The 16,087-nt window shown below is 37.6% G+C and overlaps 1 protein-coding gene across 1 annotated transcript in view; it reads left to right on the top strand.

Annotated features, from left to right (window-relative positions):
• gbb (TGF-beta family member glass bottom boat) overlaps positions 1-16,087 on the top strand; it is a 124,325-nt gene that overhangs the window by 44,583 nt on the left and 63,655 nt on the right. The window contains exon 2 of the mRNA XM_090413709.1: positions 3,467-3,659. Within this exon, the coding sequence (XP_090269835.1) occupies positions 3,467-3,659 (193 nt within the window). The remainder of the gene's footprint in view (positions 1-3,466; positions 3,660-16,087) is intronic.

Genomic DNA, 16,087 nt, shown 5'->3' with positions numbered 1-16,087 from the left:
ATTTGGTCATCTCATCAGAGGATGTAATTGTAAATGAGGTGTCAAATCATCCAATAAATTGGTGAGAGTGACCATGAGGTGATTACCTGGGTGGTTGCCAGCAGTGTGAAGACCTCTGTGAGAAAAGGGTATATGTGGAACTACAAGGGGGTGGGGAGGGTGATTATGAAGAGCTCAGGAGACAGCTTGAGTGGGTAGCATGGAATGAGGAGTTAGCTGGAAAAGAGATCAATGCAGCTTGGGGGATTTTCAAAAACTATTTAGTAGATGCAATGTTCAAATGTATACAATGGGTGAAAAGGTTAAATAAGATAGGTGTGAGATGGATGAATAAAGAGATTAAGTATGCAATACAGAGAAAAAGGGCATTGTGGAGGCAGCATAAGAGAAGTGGAAATTACCAATTCCATTAGGTCTACAAAGACCAAGCATGGAGGGTGACTTGGTTGGTGAGGGTAGCTAAAGAGAGGTATGAACAGCAGTTAGCTAATGAAGCCAAAGCGAATCCTAAGGAATTCTTTCAATATGTAGCCAACAAAAGCAAGAATAATTATGAAAGGATAACATTGATTGGAGAAAATGGTATAAAGACAGCTGATTAAGAATGTGTGGTGGAGATACTTAATGAGTAGTTCATAAAGATCTTTCAATCTTGTGAATGTGACTTCATGGAGGGATTGAGAGCAGTTGATGATGGGGAGGAGAGACTGACTGTAGGTGAGCAAGAGTTGTATGGGGAGTTGAGTAAACTAGATGTTAATAAGGCTGTGGGACTTGATAATATATCACCATGTATTCTGAAAGAATGTGCTAGGGAGTTGACGCCTGCCTTGACATATTATTTTAATATGAGTCTTGCACTCGGTCAAGTTCCTAAGGAGTGGAAGCAGGGCAGATTGTGCCACTTCATAAAGGAGGTGATCGAACTCAAGCATCGAACTATAGGCCTATCTCTGTGTCAGGTGTTGTGGTTAAGTTGTTGGAGAAGCTTGTGAGGATTACGATCCAGAGTTGGATTGATAACAATGGTATAATATTTGATGGACAGCATGGATTTGCTAAAGGGAGGTCAAGTTTTAGTAATCTACTTACTTATTGCAATAAAGTGACTGCTTCCTTGGAGAGAGGAAAAGGATACACAGTAATATACTACTTGGATTTCGCAAAGGCTTTTGATAGAGTACCTCATGATAGGTTGACAGTCAAACTAGAGCAGATGGGGTTGGATATTAGATTGGTGCATTGGATTGGAGACTGGCTATCTGATAGGTATCAACAAGTTGTGTATGGAGGAGCGATATCCAGGAAAAGGAAAGTCACTAGTGGAGTGCCTCAGGGGTCTGTTTTAGGTCCATTTCTGTTTAACTTGTATATTAATGATATAGGTGAAGATTTGGATGGAGATATTCAGTTGTTTGCAGATGATGCAAAGTTGGGACGAACCATGAAGTGTAGTGAAGGTGTTGTGGCCTTTCAGGAAGACTTGAATAAATTGAGTGATTGGGCATGGAAATGGGGATGCGAGTTCAATATTGCAAAATGTAAGGTTTCAAAATTTGGAAAACAAAGATGGGATGCAGAATTTATGCTTGGTGAGAATATATTGTTGGAGGTGGAGGAAATAAGAGATCTGGGGGTGATAGTGGATAAGGATCTAAAATTTAGGGGACACATCGGCAAAATTGTGAAGACAACACAAAGACTTCTGGGAATGATGCGGAGGACACTGACGTGTAGAAGTAGGGAGATTCTTGTTCCGTTGTATAAGGTTTTGATTAGGCCACACATGGACTATTGTGCCCAGATTTGGTCACCGGGTTTTCAGAAGGATGAAGAGATGTTGGAAAGGGTCCAAAGGCGACTGACTAAGGTAGTTTCTGACCTCTGGAATGTTAAGTATGAGGAAAGATTGAGAAGATGTAATTTGCAGAGTCTGGTGGACAGGAGGAAGAGGGGAGATATGATAGAGACCTACAAGTTGGTAAGGGGTTGTTATAGGATCAATGCTGGAGAAGTTTTACAGAGAATAGTGGGAGATCAGGGGAGAACCAGAGGTCATCCCTGGAAACTGTATAAAGAGGGTGTGAGTAGGGGAGTGAGAGGCAGGTTTTTTTTCGTGCAGAGTTGTGAATGATTGGAATGCCTTGCCTGAGAGTGTGGCGTCTGCAAGGAGTTTGAGTGTGTTTAAGACACAGTATGATGAGATGTGTGTGTGTGTGATAAAAGGACCTCCCAGATGAGTCTTTGACTCCATGAGGTATTGGGAAATAATAATAATAATAATAATAATCCCTTTAGTAACAAGTTTCTATCATGTTCCCTCTCCTCTGCCTGTTAACCAAACTCTGCAACCTACATGCCCTGAATCTTTTTTTTTTTTTTTTTTTAATGTGGTTACCACCTATGAAAGGCTATTACTAAACCAATAGTACATTAGTATCAATGGTGGGCAAGGATCCCCCCCCCCCATTTTTGTAAGTTTTATTATTATTTTTTTTTTTTTTGGTATTTTTATTTTATTTTATTTTTACATGGTCTGAAAACCCTGTTCTAGAGACCAAACATGGAACTTTTTCAGCCATTTCAGGCCTCCAATAAGTGGAGAGGTGGTCCCACACTGGGCAATGAAATTCGTCTTCCACCTAAATACAATCACAAACATCCATGCCCACTGTTGGATTCAAACCTACAACCTGTTGGTTTGAGAGTGAGTATACGCTTACCATTCAGTCAAACAGACCATTTATCTGTCCTCATAGGCAGCATTCTACAGACCTGTCACCAATTTGGTCACTCATCTCTGAATCTTCTCCACTACCTCCTGATCTTCAAGCAACCCAGGTGACCAAAACTGTCAACATTTAATTTTTGCTACTAGAATAGCCCTTTATGTGACACATATTCTTCTGTGTTGTCTTAAACTTAAAAAGATTTTCTTTAGAAAATTCAATAAAAAATATTTTGTGCAGTCTGCAGCTGCTCGTCAGCTGGCAAAATTGACTTGCCAGGTGCTGCCAGTGGATGAGCATTTCTCAAGCTCTGGATATTATTAATGTTTTCATTTCAAACAACTAAGAAAAATATTTTCTTCATATCTCACAAAGATGCACTTTTAAGAAAAATGGTTGAAACCAAAATTAGCCTCTTGTTGGACAGAAATGTTTGTTACTTCACACATTACATACCAGGTTCTGTTTTACATGTATTTCCTTTATTGATATGCCGATATTAATGGCCTCGGCAAGCAATATATCATTATGATATATTGCTTGCCAAGTGAGTACTATAAGTTTTTTTGACTTTATAGAGGTTTGTTATAATAGTAATAAATGGAAAATTATAAATGGATACATGTTTAAAAGATAGATATTGACACAATTAGACAATAATTTACTAGATAATTTTTTTCTCCTGATTTAAATAGTAAAGAACATTTTGTGAATCACAATCATGTTTATTGTTGCAGTCCAGCATCATTCTCCTCATCTAAGGCATGATAGAGACAGAAGGTTCTGGTTTGATGTGAGTAAGGTTCCCACAGATGAAAATTTTATTGGAGCAGAATTACGGCTGTACAGAGATTTGAGCCTGACTGAGTTTCCAAAAAATGTTACATACCATCTGAATTTGTATTATATTTCTCAGGGACATAATGCAGAGTATGTGTTTTATAATTTTATGTACAGAATAACTCCTTGGATTATATAAAATATTGTTTATTCTGTAGAGTTATTCTATGTTACATTATACATTAAAATTATTAATTTCCTTATTGTATATTTTTCAATTCTCCACTACCTTTTCAGTAGAATTCTTAATATTTCAGAAGCCCCTGTTTTCTCTAATATATGGATTAACAAAATAATTATTGAATGACCTGGTTAATAAAACTGTACATGTAATATATACTTATAACACAAAAATATGTTTGTTATACAAAAATTCTTCACGATACTTTGCAAGTATAGCAAAGACTACACAGCAAACTGCTGCTATGGTAAGGCATACTAATAAGTAACAATAAGTAGATGGTTCTGCCATTATATAATGCATTGGTTGAACCACACATTTCCTGGTTTTCATTGTGGTATGAAAACTCTAGTGAGGGGATCCAAAGACAAGACACTATCAGAAATGGAATGTCATTTATGGGGAGCAGCTGATAGAAATGTAGACTGCAGAGTTTAAGTGGATAGGAAGATCAAAGAGTGTGTTGTAAGTGTTTGCTGCAACTACATGATGCATTGTTACTGTGATAAGGATGGTTGTTTCGAATCAGCTTAAGCAACTAAGGCTGTGAGGCCAGTGTATTATGTTCTGTAAATTTTGCCTCATTTGCTTGTTTTGTGGGTGAAGGACTTGAGTTTCCAGAAGGAAAAACCCTGCCACCACTGAATGAGAGTGTGATAAGGAGCACAGTGAGAGGTAGAGATAAGATAAGTGGTTGTGCTACTGTATAAGGTATTGATCATAACACAGGTGGACTATTATGCTCAAGTTTGCTATTGTAATATGTTAACTCTGGAGATGCTCAGTCCAGAGATGAGTGACTAAGTCAATATCAGAACTCTTATAGTGTTGGTTATGGGGAATGTTCAGGAAATGTAAATTTCAGAGGTTATTATCCTCCAGGGGATCCAAAGACTCATCGAGGGAGAGTGTGCCAACAGCACAGAACGATTGGGTCCCTTCCAACTACTAACCATGCTCAAACTAGCTTAACTTTTTGCGAGCCATTAGTAGCAGAGGCTCTACCAATAGTATGCAGCAGCAAAGAAATGATGTGATGTAGATATTTAGGTTAGTGAAAGGGGTTTTACAGGAGTGTATGTGGTGTGGAAAATGAGATGGGAGAATGAGAAATTTCCTGAAAGTTGTATAAAGATGTGGTGAAGAGGGAAGTGAGGAGTAGAGTTTTGACATGGAGAGAGTGATAAGTGAATGAGTTTAAGGTTCAGTATGAACATCAATAGGATGAAAGAGTCACTCAGCATTGCTTGAAAGTTTCTAAGGCATTTTAAGATACCCTTCTCCAGGGCACAGTGATTTAAATGGCATATGTGCACTGCATATAAGTAAAAAGAGTTTTTTTTTACTTCCATGCATATAAAAAAAAGTTATGTTTATTCTTTTACTTCCATCTTTTACTGTTTATTTATATCAAACAGTATGATCCTCATTTTTTTTTGCTTTTATTATGCTGTATGAAATATGGTTGTTGATGTCTGTTCTTTTTTCTGCTGACCTTTGGTATTTTGTTTTTTCATTTTTAGCATCTCTGGGGGATACTCAGTTTTTTCTATTTTTAATAAGTGGTGTTGTATTTATTCCATTTTTTCCTGATTAGTATTGGTAATAATCATTAAATAAATATATTATTTGTATTCTTTGCTTTGTTATAATACAGGATGATTCAAAAAGATGGACTCAATTTTGTAAGTCTATATATCAAACATAGAACTAGTGACAAATATGATGTAAAGTATATTTGATTATATCACAATAAAGTTTATAGATGTTCAATGTGCTCCCCTTCGGCCGCACGGATAACATCAAGATAGTAGCTGAATTCGTCTCATGTTCTCCTCCGATACATGCAGTCTCCCCAAGCTTTTTCCCTTACACAGACAACCTGTTTGCTGAAATTGATAATTCCAATCACAAATACTCTTTCTCGTTGGAGGTTTAATGTTGCAACGACGATGAAATGCATGCTGCACCGCAGTCGCCGACTCGGTTTTAATGAGCTCGTAAACGCAAAAAATTTTGTGCTGCATAGTAGCCATTTTGCTCACAACTGATGCTGCTGCATGGCTGTGCACCAGGTAAGTGCTCTAGCGGTAGTATTTCAAACTTTAGGACCTCCTCTTCCAAATCTTATATAGATCATTCACATACGATGTATAGTTCAGGAAATATAGCCTTACAAAATTGAGTCCATCTTTTTGAATCATCCTGTATATGCTTTGTATTAATATAACACACACACACACACACACACACACACACACACACACACACACACACACACACACACACATGCATGCACATTGGCTTAATCTTCCATTAATGTTGCCTTTCAAAACAATTGTTATAATATTCACCTAAAATTTGCACTGACTGTTCCACATTTCATCTCTTTTAGAGTTCATTGTTTCATGGAATTTGGATTGCCAACCACACCACAAATTACATTTCCTGAACTGTAGCATTTTCTTATGCTAAATCAACATAATTTATTGATACCTGTTCATTATATATCCACAAAGGATGCCAATCTTGAGCGATAACATTTGAAAACTTAATTCCAGTTTTAACCATCAGTGATAAAATGATATATGTAATAAAAGATTTATCAGCATGTGGTCAGTCACAATCCTTGTGGCTCTTTTATTTTGCTATAATATGGAATAATACTGTGAACATATTTATTATTACTATCAGCAAGCATAAATGTGCAAAAATCTACATTTCACTGATTTCTTTAAATTATTGATTTGTAGAAAACCAAGCATACGAGGCCTTATATGGATTATTTTGCACAGATTTGATCCCCTGGTTTTCATGGTGATGAAGATATGTTCGAAAGGGTTCAGAGAAGACCGATTAAGTAACTGGTAACTAGACTTTGAGATGTGGGATACAAGGACAGTTTGAGGGAATGCAGTTTGCAAAACCTTGTGAATAGGAGGAAGAGATGGAATGTGATTATTATTATTATTATTATTATTATTTCCCAAGCCCTCATGGAATCAAAGACTCATCTGGGAGGTCATTTATCACACACACATCTCATCATACCGTGTCTTAAACACACTCAAACTCCTTGCAGACACCACACTCTCAGGCAAGGCATTCCAATCATTCACAACCCTGCACAAAAAAAACCTGCCTCTCACTCCCCTATTCACACCCTCTTTATACAGTTTCCAGGGATGACCTCTGGTTCTCCCCTGATCGCCCACTATTCTCTGTAGAACTTCCCCACCATTGATCTTATAACAACCCCTTACCAACTTGTAGGTCTCTATCATATCTCCCCTCTTCCTTCTCTCCACCAGACTCTGCAAATTACATCTTCTCAATCTTTCCTCATACTCAACATTCCAGAGGTCAGAAACTACCTTAGTCAGTCGCCTTTGGACCCTTTCCAACATCTCTTCATCCTTCTGAAAACCCGGTGGCCAAATCTGGGCACAATAGTCCATGTGTGGCCTAATCAAAGCCTTATACAATGGAACAAGAATTTCCCTACTTCTACACGTCAGTGTCCTCCGCATCATTCCAGAAGTCTTTGTGTTGTCTTCACAATTTTGGCGATGTGTCCCCTCAATTTTAGATCTTATCCACTATCACCCCCAGATCTCTTATTTCCTCTACCTCCAATAATATATTCTCACCAAGCATAAATTCTGCATCCCATCTTTGTTTTCCATGTTTTAAAACCTTACATTTTGCAACATTGAACTCACATCCCCATTTGCTTGCCCAATCACTCAATTTATTCAAATCTTCTTGCAAGGCCACAACATCTTCACTACTCTTTATGGTTCATCCCAACTTTGCATCATCTGTAAACAACTGAATATCTCTATCCAAATCTTCGTCAATATCATTAATATACAAGTTAAATAGTAATGGCCCTAAAACAGACCCCTGAGGCACTCCACTAGTGACTTTCCTTTTCCTGGATATCGCACCCCCATACACAACTTGTTGATACCTATCAGATAGCCAGTCTCCAATCCAATGCACTAATCTAATATCCAACCCCATCTGCTCTAGTTTGACTATCAACTTATCATGAGGTACTCTATCAAAAACCTTTGTGAAATCCAAGTATATTACTGTGTATCCTTCTCCTCTGTCCAAGGAAGCAGTCACTTTATTGTAATAAGTAAGTAGATTACTAAAACATGACCTCCCTTTAGCAAATCCATGCTGTCCATCAAATATTATACCATTGTTGTCAACCCAACTTTGGATCCTAGTTCTCACAAGCTTCTCCAATAACATCTGACACAGAGATAGGCCTATAGTTTGATGCTTGAGTTCGATCACCTCCTTTATGAAGTGGCACAATCTTGCCCTCCTTCCACTCTTTAGGGACTTCACCAAGTGCAAGACTCGTATTAAAAAACATATGTCAAGGCAGGTGTCAACTCTCTGGCACATTCCTTCAGAATACGCGGTGATATATTATCAAGACCCACAGCCTTATTTACATCTAGTTTACTCAACTCCCTCAAACACCTCTTGCTCACTTACAGTCAGTCTCTCATCCCCATCATCAACTGCGCTCAATCTCTCAATGAAGTCACATTCACAAGATTGAAAGATCTTTATGAACTGCTCATTAAATATCTCCACCACACATTCTGCAACAGCTGTCTTTATACTATTTCCTCCAATCATTGTCATCCTACCATAATCATTCTTTCTTTTGCTGGCTACATATCGAAAGAACTCCCTAGGATTCTTTTTGGCTTCATTAGCTAACTGCTGTTCATACCTTTCTTTAGCTACTCTCACCAACAAAGTCACCCTCCTTGCCTGGTCTTTGTAGACCTAATGGAATTGGTAATTTCCACTTCTCTTATGCTGCCTCCACAATGCCCTTTTTCTCTGTATCGTATGCTTAATCTCTTTATTCATCCATCTCACACCTATCTTATTTAACCTTCCCACCCTTGGAATCTATTTAGACATTGCATCTACTAAAAAGTTTTTGAAAATCCCCCAAGCTGCATTGATCTCTTTTCCAGCTAACTCCTCATTCCATGCTACAGCTGCAAGCTGTCTCCTGAGCTAGCTCTTCATAATCACTCCCCTTGTAGTTCCACATATGCCCTTTTTTCACAGGGGTCCTTGCACTGCTAGCAACCACCCAGGTAATCACCTCATGGTCACTTTCACCAATTGGTGGATGATTTGACACCTCATTTATAATTACATCCTCTGATGAGATGACCAAATCCAAGACCCTTAATCCTCATATGCCCTCTGTTACATACTGTCTGAGGTAGTTATCTCTCAAAAACTCAAGAAACTCATTTTCTTTACTTCCAGTTGCTATCTCTTCATTCCAATCTATATTGCCATAATTAAAATCACCCATAGTGATCACCCTTTTCTTATTTGCTTATCATCACCATCCACATTACCTGGTCTATAACAACATCCCACGAAGTATTTGATTCTATTCACCTCTACCTCACACCATACTGCCTCAAAACACTGGCCCTATTTCTCTCTTGCATCTCTACCTTGTATGGACATAACTCTTTCTCTATCATCAATAGCACTCCTCCTCCCTTTTTACCCCTTCTATCCTCACGAAACACATCATACCCTTCCATCTCTATTCCTGTCAGGATGTCGTCCTCATCTAACCATGTCTCACTTATTCCGACAATCTTTGGGTGAACAGACGCAATTAGTGCAACCATTTCATCCGCCGTATTTCTTATTCTTCTAGCATTGGTATACAAATACGACAGCTCATTTCTTGATCTACAGCTAGTTCCACTGATACCACTCACTCGATGTGATCACTCCATGCTGGACTGGGGCCATTTCCCTTTCTGCTTCTTCATTTTAGAACCCTTTTCAAATTCATCTGTTTCCTCTTGATCCCTAGTCATCCCTTTTCTTTCCTGCCTACACATGCTCTCACCTCCTCTTGGAGCATCCACCTTTCTCACAGGGAAATGAGGAGGTTCACCCTGAGCCTCCTCATTTCCCTGCTCCCCTTGCACACCCATTATCTCATTTTCTATACTCATACCACTCACTTCCCCATTCATTTCCACTTCTTCAATCTCTCCTGTCTTACTCTCCTGCTCTTCCACATCACTCTCCTCTTGATCTGATTCATTCTCTCTATTCACTTCTCTACCTTCCAGCAGCAGTCTCTCCAAGTGACTCACACTATAACCACTCAAATGCAGTCCATCGCTCCCATATAGCTCACTTCGTCTCTCAAACTCATTTTACACATTAACAAACTGTACTCCCATCTCCTCACACATTTCAGCCAGAATATCATTCATAATCCTTGCTCTCCACCTCATTTCACCACAATCATACCTAGGCAACACACTGACTACCCTTCCTGTCACACTATTCTCTTTTATCTTTCCAAGCAGCCTCCTGACATTCATTCTGACATGCTCTTTGTTCTCTCTCAAATCATTTGTACCAATTAATACAATTAACTCTTTTGCTCGTTCCCGCCTCATATCCAATTGCTCAATATCTCTACTCATTTTACCGCCTGGAAAACATACCTTGTGCATTTTATCCTCTAGCACACCTGTAATAATGGAGTCACCATACAACGCCACTCGCTCATCTTTCGTTAACTCTTTCATGCCATCATGATTTATTTTAATAGTTTTGACCTGAATTCTCTTAATTTCATTCTGCATCCATTTCATTTCTTGCCTCATCCAATCGAATTCACTTTCCGAATCTCACAACAAATTCTCTCTATCATTAAATCTTTCTAACTTTCTAACTCTCGATCCCCCTCTTCTCACATTCCCTCTCATTCATCCTTCATTGTTTCCATACTTTCAGTCCAACATACATCCAGCTTTCACTATCATTCTTCTCACTTTCACTCTCATTTATCTTTCTTTGTTTCCGTACTTTCAGTCCAACATGTGTCCAACTTTCGCCATCATTCATTTTTTTTCGCTATCATTTATTCTTTCGATTTTTTTCACTTGCGATTTCTGCATCATGTCATTTCTACTTTCATTCGTTCTCTCAATTTCTTTTCTTTCTGCCACTTTCACCTGACTTTCGTTCCTTTTAACATCCATTACGGTTTTCAAATCGCTCTTTTTCTTGTTTCTGATTTTTTAACATTTTTTCGCCTCTCTTTCCAACCATCCTTCTCTTTCAAACATGCACTCGCAACACAATCGTTACTAACACTTTCTGTCATCAATTTCATATTTGCATTCATCAGTTCCTCATTCAGGCACTTCGCACACACCCTTCTTCCATCTGCGATAAACATCTACAAATCATTTATGTAATCGAAGGAATATGTATAACAGACCTCGCACTGAATGAAACGACTGAAATCTAAATTAAAATCATGGAATGACAATGCCGCTGCCATTTTTTTTTCTCCCCTGCAGGTTACTAGGTCTAATAATAACGATTTTGTAATTAAATTTAGGCAAGAAAAATCTCCCACACCAATAATACCGGTAGCACACAACGTTTACAGCTACTCTTTCTCAAACAATTACGCATATATAATTAATTATTCCTAGAATAACTTATCTGAATCAGGAGCTCTTCTTAGGTACGTCCACAGCACTTGGCTCACTAGTTGGTAAAGGGTTGTTACTGGGTTAATGTGGATGAAAATTTTCATAGAATGAGAGGAGGAGTTATCCAAGGAGACATACCTGGAAATATCCTGTTATTACCTGTTAGGAGACATAAAATTGGTAAGGGTTGTTACTTAGTTAATATGAATGAAATTTTCATATAGTGGGAGATAGGAGAAGTAGAACAGGAAACTATCCCTGCAAAGTGTATAAGGAGGGTGTGTGCAAGGGAGTAAGAAGTAGGTTGATTGCATGAGAAGTGGATAGTGTCAACACATTGCATTAGTTTAAATCATGGTTTGATGAGCTTTGTTTGTGCCTCTCACTATGGGTCTTTTGACTCCATGGGGTCTGGTATGAATAATTTTAGAAACAGTTGTGATCAGTCAGTATATGGTTTCCCCTTTTCAGCATTTCTTGATCTCTCTTCCTCCTCCTCCCACATTGAGCCAGTTCATCTTAGACTGAAGTTGTAGGGTGCTTTTTTACTCACAATCATAAAGCTGACTTTGAACACTGTTGATAATTTTTATGTTTATATCCTAATATAAATATAAACGTAGGTAATTAGTGACATTCATGCCATTGCTACCCTAGATGGCATTATATCTCCTGGTGAGAGGCTAATAATAAATAATAATAGTATGAGACCAGTAACATGAATTAAATAAATTTCAAAACACACACAACATGTTATTTACATATTATACATTTATCCAGCTATGGCAACTGCATTTTTAGGAAGTAATGACATTTTCAAGCTAATGTGTAGTTCTTGGATTTCCAGATTTCAGGGCTTTGTAGCTGTTGTATATGTGTTACATATCTAGTTGGTATTTTTACAAGTATTTTTGGCTTTTGCTTTATTTGAGCAAGAAGGACTGATAAACTTTGGTATATTACTTGTTTGACATTAGCAAAGGCCTGCAAAAAATAAAACAGTTAAAATATATATTTTGTTGTTTCCTGGGTGAGGAGCCATTAATTTCCTCCCAAAAGATATAACATATGTCAATATAAAACTCTTTATTTATTATTATTATTATTATTATTATTATTATTATTGCACAGACACCTCCATGGAATCCTAAGACTCATTGTGGGAAACCCAAACTATCAACACTATCAGTTGTACCTCTCCTTGAAACCATTAACAGACAGAGCACTCTCAACTAACCCCTCCATGTGGGATATCTGTATGTAGTGGAGGGGACCTCTCAGTGATGGTACTGACCTTTTTCATTCTTATTCTTCCTCTTTTTTTTTTTACTTTTCTTCCCGTATTCTTTGCTCCACTTCTCCTGAGTCTTTTTTACTATCCTTTCTTCCAGACTACCATCACTGGGATCCAGTGCTGTGTTTGCAGTGCTGTGTGACCCGTGGACATCCGGAAAGGAGGGGATCCTAGTAGTCTTGCACTATTTTGGTTTCAGCTTTTGCAAGATGGGCGATCCTGGATGCTCAGCTAGCATCATTCGGCTAATGGACTTCCTGCAACCACTGCCGGCCAGTGGGTGTCCATGTGTGTGGCTCTGTGGTGGGTGGTGAGCTCTGGCACCGAACCAAAAACTCCTTGATCATGAATTTTTCATCCTCAAACATTTTAGGGGCCCTAACAAAGTCCCAACCAAGTACCGATATCATAGATACAGCATTTGTTAACAGAAGTAAGAAACAAAAGATATATGATACTAGTATAAATGTACCAGTGTTTTTGATCATCCATTCAATAGAGAAAAAGCCAGTAGGGAAAATACCACCCTTCTTTAATTAAAAGAGTTGAGACGGACTGACAAGACCTCCCAAAACTGTTAAGAAATTATGTTCTGGTAATACCCTTGTGGAAACATTGTGTCAGCAACATTCTGAGAAACTACTGGGAACAGCATCAATGGGTAGGATACCAATCACAGTAATACATTATAAATCACTCAATTCCTCTAGAGGAGTGATATCAGAATGGGATCTCCTTAATGTTCCTGATGAGGAGATATTTTCATAGCTTAAAGGTTAAGGAGTGACAGGTGTGAGATGCATCCTTTCACGTAGGGATGGTCACCTGGTTCCAACCAAGAACATCATCCTTACTTTTGATACACCTAAGCCTCCAACATTTGTACAAGCAGGTTATTTCAGCTGTCCTGTTAGAGTGTACATTCCTAATCCACTAAGTTGCTTTGAATATATGAAACATCAGCATTATTTTTAGAGGGACCTGTGGCATAGTATAATTATTAAAAACAACACGTAAGTCCACAGTAATAACTTTAATTAATAAATAAGGGTAGATATTTCGTACTAAAAATAAGAGTACATCTTCAATGTTACAAACAGATAGGAATAGAATGCAAGTAACGAATATTCAGTGGATCACCTATTAAAATACAATGTTGTCGTGAGCTAGGAAATGAAAGAAATTAATAAATAATTAATATTTAAGATAATTAGTTTTTTTAATGATTACATAAAATAAAAGTCTCCCAGATCTGTGAGAGAGAGAAGCAATCATTTCGATTTAAATTCGGTCAGTGTAAAAAAGCTTCACAACTTTCTTTAAAGAGGCGTTCATATTTGAACCTGCATCTATGAAGGAGAATAGCTTTATCCCACTGGATTTATGGGTAGTGGTAATACTGTGTTGTGTTAGACCAGACTTCTGAGGTTTGTTGTAATCAATATGATATTGATGTTCTTTAATTCTTTTTTCCACAGAACGGCCAGTTTGTCCAAAATAAGAAACATTGCATTCACAAGGAATTTTGTAAACGCCAGCCAAAGACAGAGATGACAGTTTAGCTTTTGTAGAAGGCAATAAGGAAGAAATTTTGTTGATAGGAATATAAGTGGGAATCAATTGGTACTTTTTTAAAATTCTACCTATAGGTTCTGAGATTCCTGGAATGTAGGGGGATTGAAACGCTGTGAACTGTTGAAGAAACCTTAGGTATTGGAACATAAGATTCAATTATCTGTTGGATTTGATTAGGGTTGTAATTATTAGATACCATTAACTTTTTAATGATGGAAAGTTCTTGTTGTAAGATTTCTGGAGAAGAGCAAACTTTATGTGCCCTATTAATTAGAGATTTAAGAATGCCAAATTTTTGAGATGTATGGTGAGCAGACTCTTTATGAATGTATCGGCCAGTAAATGTGGGCTTTCGAAAGACGCTTGTAGATAAGGTACCAGAAGAAGTTCGAGTAAGCAGGATGTCCAAAAATGATAAAGTACCAGAATTTTCCTTTTCCATGGTGAATTGGATACGAGGATGAAGGCTATTTATCTGTTGTAGAAAGGTGGAAAGCTCATCTTCAGTATGTGACCAAATGGCAAAAACATCATCGACATAACGATACCAAAGAGATGGTTGAGGGTGAATGGATGAAAACATAGTCTCTTCAAATTGTTTCAAAAAATAGTTAGCCAAAGGTGGAGACAAAGGACTACCCGTGGCAGTACCTTCAACTTGTTTGTAGAACTTGTTTTTCCAACTAAAATAACCTGAATGGATAACAAATTCGAAAATTTTTACGATATCTGGAAGGTAATCTTCATATAATAAATTGACTGTGTTGGCTAATGGGATATTAGTAAACAGAGATAAAATGTCAAAACTGACTAACAACTCAGACTCTTTGATTTTTAAATCCTTGATTTTTTCCAGGAAATCTGTTCAATTTTTTATGTAGGATCTAGGTAGGTTTTATGTAGGATCTTTAACAAAATTTCTTCCTTATTGCCTTCTACTAAAGATAAACTGTCATCTCTATCTTTGGCTGGCGTTTACAAAATTCATTGTGAATGCGATGTTTCTTATTTTGGACAAACTGGCCGTTCTGTGGAAAAAAGAATTAAAGAACATCAATATCATATTGATTACAACAAACCTCAGAAGTCTGGTCTAGCACAACACAGTATTACCACTACCCATAATATCCAGTGGGATAAAGCTATTCTACTTCATAGATGCAGGTTCAAATATATAGAAAACATATATGGACGGTCACTTTATTGTTCTTTGTGCAATGTCTTCACAGGAGCCATGTTCACCTACATGGATGCTCATATCATAAATGGAGCAGGCTAACTGGAACACTTTTTTCGTCTTGCAAAATAGTATGCTGAAACTGTCAATCAAACATCTAATCGGTGAAGCAGTAAAGTATATAACAGAGTGCATTGTCCAGACCGCAGTAGCCTCCATCTTGAGAATATCATCTTGATTTCCACTCTGTCCAAAGCCTTAGTGGAACCCAAAATGCCAAACAGCCAAAAAGATCAACACAGAGCATGGTATATATTATGTGGATACTCCATCACATCAAACATAGTGGCATTTAAGTGTACTCAGGCCAAAGCACATTATGTGAGATGTCAGATTCAAAAACAATCATGGATCCAATTTACCTCATCAAATGACCAGTGCAAAAATTATATGGAATACAATCCAGAAAATGGAAGGTAGATATAGAACACATAATTTGTCTACCTTAGATCATAATGGAAGTGTTATTGCTGATTCCAAAGCTATTGCAGACACTTTGGGAGAAAATTTTTCCAGAATCTCATCAACGACTTCATATCCTCTGGATTTTTTAATGCTGAAAGAGCAGCAAGAGGAACAAATGCAAAAATTTTCTACCAATAAACTTGAACCATACAATCAGCCATTTGTTAAGGAGGAACTAAAAAGAGATCTTTTACTATCTCATCTTAGTGCAGTAGGGCTTGATGA

The sequence above is a fragment of the Typopeltis vanoorti genome, chromosome 24, assembly GCF_054136105.1.
Source record: "Typopeltis vanoorti isolate ZY-2024b chromosome 24, IOZ_Tvanoo_1.0, whole genome shotgun sequence".
NCBI classification, from domain to species: Eukaryota; Metazoa; Arthropoda; class Arachnida; order Uropygi; family Thelyphonidae; genus Typopeltis; species Typopeltis vanoorti.
Note: the sequence above shows the minus strand (reverse complement) of the source record. Positions and strands in the feature narration are given on the sequence as shown.